The sequence below is a fragment of the Camellia sinensis genome, chromosome 4 (genome assembly GCF_055761805.1).
Source record: "Camellia sinensis isolate YWXY chromosome 4, ASM5576180v1, whole genome shotgun sequence".
NCBI classification, from domain to species: Eukaryota; Viridiplantae; Streptophyta; class Magnoliopsida; order Ericales; family Theaceae; genus Camellia; species Camellia sinensis.
Genome location: NC_138964.1, coordinates 76,694,866 through 76,704,712, shown reverse-complemented (window position 1 = coordinate 76,704,712; position 9,847 = coordinate 76,694,866). Strand labels below are relative to the sequence as shown.

General features: G+C 39.3%; 1 protein-coding gene across 1 annotated transcript; it reads left to right on the top strand.

The window, feature by feature from the left end:
* Nucleotides 1–8,366: 8,366 nt before the first annotated feature.
* Nucleotides 8,367–8,990, top strand: LOC114260446 (uncharacterized). Its single transcript, XM_028200576.2, has one exon. It carries the CDS (start codon nucleotides 8,367–8,369, stop codon nucleotides 8,988–8,990), a length of 624 nt encoding a protein of 207 aa, XP_028056377.2.
* The last annotated feature ends 857 nt before the right edge of the window (nucleotides 8,991–9,847 follow it).

The following is a 9,847-nucleotide window of genomic DNA, read 5'->3' as shown; positions in this document are numbered from 1 at the left end:
TATGGGATGAGGAATCTGATCGGGCTTTGGCAGACTTGAAGGCATACCTATCATTCCCTCCACTTTTAGTGACTCTAAAGCCTGGAAAGGAGCTTTTACTTTACTTGGTCATTTCACAACATGTCGTTAGCGCAATACTCGTCTGGGCAGAAGGAATATAACACGTACTGAGCTTTTATGTAAGAAAAACTTTGCTCCCCACAGAAACAAGATACTTGCCCCTAGAAAATCTTGCCCTGGCACTGGTGATGGCCTCCAGGAAATTGGCACATTATTTCCATGTTCATGTGATCATAGTATTGACCGAGTTTCTATTGAAGACCTTATTTGAGAGAGTAGACTTCTCCGGTCACATCTTGAAACGACCAATTGAATTGGGGCAGTTCGACATCAAGTTTCAACCAAGAACTGCTATCAAAGCCCAAGCGTTGGCTAACTTTGTTGCCGAGTTCTCACCAAGGACTCACCTGATTTTCCTAGTAGATCTTGCCAATGCAACTGGATAAAGGGAGATAGGCACCACAAAAATTGCATAGCCTACATCAACTGACCCTAACCTACCAGCCGAACAAAAAGGAGTAGATGTGGTGGAAGTTGAGGTGGCCGGTTTGGCTTCTATGGTGGGCAAATTGATACATGCCCCCCTGCTGATTGAATTCCTGTCTAGGCCTAGCATTGAAGAACCAGAAGCAGCGAAAGTCCTTTGTGCCATGCTAGGGCCCTCCTGGACCCCATCATAATCTTTCTGAAAGATAGAGTTCTGCGACTGATAGGAAAGAAGTGAACAAAATACGAACAAAGTCTGAGCGGTTCTGGCTCTCCCCATCCGGCGACTTATACAAGAAGTCCTTCACAGGGCTATACTTGAAGTGTGTCTATCTAAGCAAAGTCGAAGCCCTTCTTTTTGAAATCTATGAAGGAGTTTGTAGAAGCCATATCGACGGAAGATCTCTGGCTTACCGTGCTATCTCACAAGGGTATTGGTGGTCGTACATGCAGGCTGATGCGTAGAAGTATGTGAAAAAATTTAAAAAATGCTAAACGTTTACACACCTGATTCATCAACCAGTGAGAGAACTCCTTCCTTTTACAAGCTCTTGGCCATTTGCAATATGGAGGCTGGACATAGTGGGACCACTCCCAACAACACCCGGCAACCACAAGTTCTTTATTGCGATGACAGATTACTTTACCAAATAGGTGGAAGCTAAGCCTCTAGCCACCATTAAGGAGAAAGATGTGAAGAAATTTATTGGGAAGAACGTGATAACGCGATTTGGAGTCCCCAAGGCCATAATTTCCGACAACAACACTGAGTTTGAAGGAAAGTTGTTTAGAGAATTTTGCGAGGAGCTGAAGATAGAATTCTACAATTCAACACTATCCTATCCTCAAGCGAATGACCAAGCTGAAGTATCAAGCAAGACCATTTTAGATGGATTAAAGAAGAGACTGGAGAAAGTGAAGGGAAAGTGGACCGAAGAGCTTCCTAGTGTCCTCTAGGCTTATCGAACAACGCCAAGACGTTCTACAAGGGAGATGCCTTTTGTCTTAGCTTACGACATGGAGGCCGTCATACTGCTTGAGATCAACATGTCTACCATCCAGAGTAAAAAATTTGACCCAAACTTGAACGCAAAAGCCATTGCTCTTGAATTAGACTTCGCCGAAGAATGGAGATAAAATGCTTTAATCCACGTCGCTGCATATCAACAAAAGCTATCTAAAAAGTACAACAAGAAGGTCCATCCCAGACAATTCAAGATTGGGGATTGGGTTTTGCGTAAGGTAATAGGTAACACCCTAGTACCAGGCGAAGGAAAATTAGGAGCAAATTGGGAAAGGACCTTACAAGATAACCGGTCTGGCTGGAAAAAGTGCATACTACCTGGAAGATCTAGATGACCGAGCCATACCCAGGCCGTGGAACACAGCAAATCTAAAATTATTTTATTACTAGATTTGCTTATAATGTAGCCCCTTTCCCCATTTCATGATATAATTTTCTAACCTTTGCTAAGAGTCTACTATTGCAATGGAAATAATGGTTCATCTCACTGGAAAACAATGTTGTACTCCATTTTTTGTTGTATTGCCGCGGACAAGGGGCAACGAGGCACCGAGCTGGCATTACTCGGCTTGTTTAGTAGAAGATTTGTTCAACTAAGGTTATTACCGAGCTAATTTTGCTTAGCGGCTTGAGTTGATGATTTGTTCAACTCTAAGATTATTATCGAGCTGATTTTGCTTGGCAGCTTGAGTTAATAATTTGTTCAACTCCAAGGCTATTACTGAGCTGATTTTGCTCGGCAGCATAAGTTAATGATTTGTTTAGCTCCTAGCTTATTGCCGAGCTGATTTTGCTTGGCAGGTTGGGTTGATTTATTCCTTTGGAATTATTATCGGGGTTGATTTTTCTCAGCAGATTGGGTGGATGATTTGTTCCCACTCTGGACTTATTACTGAGCTAAATTTGCTTGACATGTTAGGTTGATAGCCCAAGGTGTTTCTTCTCGACTTATAGTAATAAGCATACATCAATTTGGAAATTACAGTTGGCAAAACTTGGGAAATTTTCATTGAGGGTGAAATTAAGTACATGAGTTAGGGAAAATATCCCAGTTACAGTGTTTAAGAAACAAAAGGAAGAAAAGAAATACAAAATACACAAGTTACACTAGTAGGGAAAGATCATCAACAAAATCCTCCCCAGTTACAACTCTTTGTTCATCTTCAACAGCAGCCTCCTTGTTCCCACCAAGCTTCTCTTGAGTGGTCTCACATTCTTCTTCGGCTTCCTCTTACAGCGTATTGAAGACGCTTTCAACATAAGGGATCAAATAGTCCGGTAAGAAGTGGGGGGAGGAGTGGTGAACACCTCAGTCGAAGGACCATGTCTAAGCTTCTTGCAAGCTGCCTTGTAGCCGGACTGGAAGAAGATGTCCTTGGTGGCCGCAACCTACTTTGGTGTAGCTCTCTTTGGCCTCTATGAAGCCCTTGTCTTCAGTTGCTTTCTCGACTTCAGCCTTCTTTTTTCTCAGCTGCTTCAACTTGGTACGCGCTATGTCACTCTCTTACTCGGTGCTGGCAAGTTGGCCGAGGAGCTTGGCGTTGTCGTCATTGTCCATTTCAAGTGAAGGTTTGGCTCATCCCAACTCAGCTTCAAAATACTTTCATTGAGCGGTGGTGTTAGCCACTTTTTGCCAAAGATTGACAACCCGGTCCATCACAAGGAAGGTCTTTTGGATCACCTGCAAGATGAAAAAGATAAGAAAGAAAAAACTGAGCAAACAGTTAACAAAATTTTGTAAGAACACTTACCCTGGCCATGGACTTCACCGCAGACTTGACCATCCAAGTGTCTGGAACATGGTTGCTCTCGATCATGTCACCTGGCAAGAACAGGGACTTGGACAAATCAAAGGCAAAGAGGTGCTCCTTGTCTCCCTTGATTGAAGTGTCGGCTAGGGATGTCCTTGCCCCAGTGCTTTAACTTAGATTGCCAGGTAGGAATTCCCTCAACCTCTATAACCTGCTCAGTCTTGAGCTTAGCCATGAGCTCGGCCGAAAGATCAGCTGAGTGAGCCCTTTTGCCAGCCTGATGAGATTTTGTGTGGCTAGATGGGACAACGGTGGAGACCAAGGCCAACACAATTGTTGAACTTTGCCCGGCAAATAACACTGGTGGTAGAATGCCGCTCGGTAGCTCGGAAAAGGTGGCAGTAATGAGGTTCTTGATCTGGTTTCTCTTTGTTATTTTTTCTTCTTCAGTCAATCGGATTAGAGAAATGTTTGGAAGGGATGGATCTGGAGGAGGAGATGGCTCTGAAAGGAAGTCTATCACTTTGCTTTTTCGCTTGGCTAAGTACTGGTAGCTCGGCACGTAACCAAGGAGTTCGTGGTAGCCGCATTTCTTGTACCTTAACACTGTTCTAACTACCTCTTCGTTGGGTAAAGGGTACAATGCTTACAGCTTGGTGATATCTACAAAAGAAATCTGTTAGCTTGGCAATGTAAGACCACATAAATTGATCGGTTAAGGAGTTCCGCTTACTTATTGAGCCCTTGTCTTGGCTAATATACCAATCGAGCACATCGGCGATTTCATAGTTGTCTGTTACCCAGAAGAAGTCGTCATCGTGAAGGTCTTTATTCGGCGTACCGGTTACTAGACGTTTTTTGCCCGGTCTTATCTTTAAGTACCAGTTAAATCCATCGCTTGTGTGACCAAGCGTGTGTTGGCGCAGTATCTTGCCAATCCTAAGTTTAAACCGAGCTAATGATTGAGCTCGATAGCTCCATTGATTATTCTAAAAGTGTTGGTGGATACTTGTATAGGGCACAACCCGGTGCTTCTTAAGAACTCGCACATTAGAGGCTAAACCAAGAAGCGAATCCCCTTTTCTATGATAGATAGCACGATGAGTGGCAAGAATTTTGTCTGCCCTAAAGAAGGAACCCCTCTTTATCGAGCTCGAAGTGTACGTCGTCTGGAATGTCGTACTCGTCACAGAACTCGGCTAATGCACTCGGCTTGTTTACTAGGAAGCGATATCGCTCCACGTAACCCGGTGTAATTTGCTCGGCAGAGTGTGTTGGTCAAATTATGCAGCGAATCCTCAATCTTTGAGAGTTTTTGTGTTGGTGTGCCTGGTCTCTAACGATTATGTATAGTGAAAAATCACAATTAAGTGCAAGTGATAGCGCGGCTGCACACATGAGCACTATTTTAGCTCAGTCTTGTAGCTAAGCTGGATTTTAGCTCGGTCGCATAGACGATTTGGGTTTTTACTTGGTCGACAAATGAGTCAAATTATAGCTCGGTTGTGCCATAGGGTGAGTTCTAGCTCGGTTTCATAAGCATGGTTGGTCTTAGCTCGGCTATACACAAACGAGCCAGATGTTAGCTCAGTTGCCCGATCTCCAAATTTGTTTGGTCCGCAGCTCGGTTTCTTCCTTAGATGTCACAAACCTGAAATTTGTCCGGCTAGGTTATGATTTTGGATTAAAAGGTGATTTTTTGCTCGATTTGGTCCAATTCTTTCTCTGTTCATCCCAGAGGATGAACTGTGCATTGGAAAACCAAGGGTTAGGGGTCGTTAATACTAGAAATAGACGCAAACTCGTGTTTACCCTAGTTTTTAGTGGGTTTTGGTTATGTTATTATCTTTTATATACAGATAACATAGTGAAACCAGAGATGAAGTTAGAGAACACTTACGGAGATGAAGTATTCACGGGCTAGAGCTTCAATTGGTAAAGGATGCATCAGCGGCGGAGGTGATATAGAATCTCACAGAGAAATGCTTCGATTTGGGCACAAGACGCAAGGAATCAAGGCTGGATGCTCTAGTGTGCTGGGTATTCCGTTGGAGATGGTGATGAACAGTAGTAAGTAGGTAGTGAGTAGACGGCCGTATATATGCCTTGCACTCGAAGGGGTGCCAAGATTTGAAAATTTTCTTGGGAAATCGCGCCTATCATCATAACAAGATGATACGTGTTCCCCTGAGAAGATGTTGCGTTAGTGCAGTAGGGCGTACCGTGCTCCTTGAAGCGTAAGATTCGCACCGAGCTCCTTGGAGAGCATGATTTGTGCCGTGTAGATCAGTGGACCGGGTATGGAGTTAAGCTCAGCTAGTTATGGTAATCCGGCTCATACTGAAGCATACCAGATTAAGGGGCAATTAGGAGGGGATTTTTTGTCGTGCTAAAAGGGTTGAGTTAAGATAGGCCGAGATTGGCCCAATGCTTTGTGGATAGATGGGCCAAACTGAAGATATAGACTTGAGTTTGCTAATCAAGCTCCCTTATCTCGGTTAGCGGTATTCATCAAGTGGCCCGAACTGAGCCTACCGAGCTGTGGTGAGCTAAGTAGAATTGGGCCATAGTTGAAGGCAAGGGCAGAGCACTTGCATGTTGCCAACCAAGCTGGTAGCTCGGTCAAGCTCTAAATGTCAGCACGACGAATGGCAACACATTGCATGACTTGCAGGTGAGGGTCATGGCCTTAATTGGATTATTGCTACCTCGGTTAAGGATGGCTCAGGTGGGTGTTTCTCGTGCCCTAACAGTTAGTGGGGGACAAATAGTTACCTATTCACGTTAGTACTGTTTTTGACAAATACATGCATGTAAGGGAATAACGTAACATAATATCCTTGCCCCAAGACGATGGAGATAATACGCACTACTTAAAACCCACGAGTTCATTCTGAATGGAAAGCAATCTTGAGCCAAAGAACTCTCTCATTCTTCTATATTCTCTGAGGGTACTGACTTGATCGTCAGAGGGGTTTTCCGGTGAGACACTCACTGGTTAGCTCACTTCCGTTGTGTTTGTAAGAGAGATGACGCTGTTTAGAGTGAGACGAATACGGAGGCAAGGAGTATGGAAGTGAAGAATATTTACTCCCCGTACAGTTACCGTTATAAGTAGAAATATTGAATAAAAAATTTATTAAAATATTGAAATGATAATATTAACATAGTAAAATTTTACTATTAATTTAAAATAGAGTCAGCAAACAAAAGACAAATCAAATGTTGCTATATCAAACTAGAGTAAAATTTTACTCTAAAATAGAGCATATCAACCAATAAAATTAAGCTACATATTACTAGAGTGAACAAAAGTAAAGTTAATATAACACAACAAACAAAAAATTGTTATTCAATTAGACTCAATAAAAATAATCATAACAAAGGAAATACACATTGTTCAATCTTCAATCTTAGTAATTTTTTTTATAACAATTATTCAGTCTTTCATCCATAGAAGCAAATGAAATACACATCTCTGGACGGTTTAATCGCAAGTTTCAATCCAAACAATTGTCAAAATATAGCAAATAAGGTTTGAATTATAACAATTATCGAAATTCTATGATTCGATTGTGAAACCATCTCTTGCAATCTTATAGGAATTTTCAACTTGGAATATTGAAGACGATATGCATAGATTTAAGTACATCTATATGTATATGTATAATGCTATTCTATTCAAGTTATGTTATTTATGAGGTTAATTATCATAAATGACATAAATCAATATTATGAGAGTCCTAACAAAAAAAAAGTTGAGTTATAACTAAACATTATGTAAGAACAATTGATATCATAATGTGTCACAACTAATAGCATAATATGTCATAACCATTGATATAAAGTTCATAACCAATAGTGTGTATGGCCATAGAATTTCTCTATATGAATGTATCAAGAGAGTTTATCATGTTGATGGTTGAAAGAGGAAGAGAAAGTAATGAAAGATAAAGACAAAATTTTCTAAAATAAAAAGACATGTTTTTCATGTCCTTAATCCATAATAAATTTTTTTTAAAGGATTGTATGCATTAGATTATATTTACTTGTCCTTTTAACACTACACAATTATACTAAGGGACTTTTGACTAAAATTTTAATATTATTATCTAATCAATCTAAAATTTGAGAAAAACGGATTGGATTTCAACTTCAATTACCTCACAATATTTTATAATTTATAATAGTATAGATTAATATTTTTAAGGTTAGAATCATCAATTCTTTTAAAATGTGTATCTTATCTCACATTTAGATTAGCTTAGGATTATAATGAGGGATGAATAAAATCTTATCAACTTCATAATTTAACTAATTAGTTCGAACATTTTTAAATGCTCCATTTTATATTTCACTCCCTCTCTTGAAATTCAATAACCTCCCAATAAATTATTAATATAAACCCCAATTTTGTTAGCCAAACATCGAGGCTAATTTTATGTTATAAAAGAACAATTGTAACACTTAAATCACATATTTTTATTCACGTGAGATTTCAACCCATAATCTCCATCGTGGAAGTTGAGGAATAAATTTTTGTTTTTACATTCTCCACCATAACTTTAATAGGATGTGTCCAAGGTCATGATGATGAAAGATAAAGTAAAAAGGACTAATGGTAAAATAAATAAATAAATAAATAATAATAAAAAAGTGGCTAATACTCTGAAGCAATCTTTTGACTGGGGCCACAATAAAACAACTCCCGAAACCATCGGAAATTTCGGCATGATGGGCCCAGATAATCACTAACTCAAGTTGGACCCCTTCGCTCCATACACTTACAAATCAACACACAATTATATGGTTTCACAAATATCATATTGCTCAGTCCCACATTACTTTCTCTTTACTTTGTCTTCCTTTTTCTTTCTAATTTAAATTTTGGGCTGGTCGTAAAGAAGAGGTATAATCCCATCCCACCGACGAACACCTCATTCTCCATGTCTTTCCCTCGCATTCTTTATTCTTTCCCTCCAACAACAACAACACCACCACCAACAAAGAGACCATTTTTTTTTCATTCCATCAAAATTTAAGAAATGGGCAATTGCCTATTTGGAGGGATGGGAGGAGGAGAGGAGAATGAAGTGGTAAAAGTAGTAAGATCGGACGGCGGGATCATGGAGTTCAGGGGTCCGATAGTGGTGGAGTGCATCACAGATGAGTTTCCAGGCCACGGAATCTTCCGGAGTCATGATCTTTTCTGGAAACCATTGGCTCACCATGAAGTCCTTCTAGCAGGAGAATCATACTATCTCCTCCCACTCAACTGCAAAGGTCTAGGTGGTGGTGGTGAAATTGTCCAAGTTGGCCATGTAAGGTCTAGCAGTTACAATGTGCCTCCTCAATCACTAGTCACTCCTTATAGAATGTCATGCGACGGTCGAAGCGTGTTGAAGAGATCATACACAGAGGTGTTCTCCAGACCCTACAAGTACAACAATGGAGGTAGAGTTTGGAAGGTGAAGCTGGTTATCAGTCCAGGACAGTTACTGGAGATACTGTCACAGGAGACTCGAACACAAGAATTGATTGAAAGTGTAAGAACTGTTGCGAAATGCAGAAATATTGGGGTTTCGTCTCTGGGATTTTCGGATCAGTGGAGTCTTTCCAGCAGCAGCTTGAATGCTTCCTCCAAGCAAGATGGTTTATTGGAGATTTAGACATACATATCCTGACCCCCTTTTTTTTTTTTTATTATTATTTAATTTCTTCTTGTTTTTGTTCTCTCTCCCACTCTCTCACTTTAATCTTTACTATCTTTCTATTGCATGTTAATCATTCAATGCCTTTTTCCAATTGGAGTTGGATTTCCGCCCATAATCAGGAGTAGAGGGTACTATCCGTAAAATGCTTCATTTTTTTTTTTTTTTTTTTTTTTGTGTATGTGTGTGTGTATATCATCTCTAAAATAATATTAGATTGATTTGATAATTATATCATATTTGTATTTTGAAAAAATAAACGACAATTATATTTTTAAAAAGAAACAATTTATTTTTATGGTCACAAATGTGATAAATTGAATAAATTACGATCATCAAATTAATCTAATTGTGTGTGTTAATTATATACACAAAAAGTTATACAAAAACAAACAATTTAGATCATCGAAATGAAACTCATGTTGAACTCCACGGGTATGAACAATACCCTTCAATTCAAATTATGAGGGATATGCTAGTTTGTATGTCTTTTTCAATAGAAGTTATTGGTGTTTCCTACTTGCTATATATGGAAGTACTATTTTACAAACACATCAGCATGAGTAGTGCTGTTCAGGTGTAAAAATTAAATTAATTTTTTAAATTTAATGATATGACAATTTATTAGAAAATTTAAGGAGGCTCTCACTCTTATATGTTCTCAAATTATTAGTCAATCATATCTTTTACAAATTATTAAATTTATATATCACTTTATTTTCAGCATTCATGGAAGTGCAACTCATCTCAACTATTGTCCAAGGTCGCATATTTATATTTGTATGTAATGATGTGATTTATAATAAGGATTTGTA

What these genes read in the sequence shown, in the direction of transcription:
- LOC114260446 (XM_028200576.2), top strand. Translation starts at nt 8,367, where the DNA reads ATGGGCAATTGCCTATTTGGAGGGATGGGAGGAGGAGAGGAGAATGAA.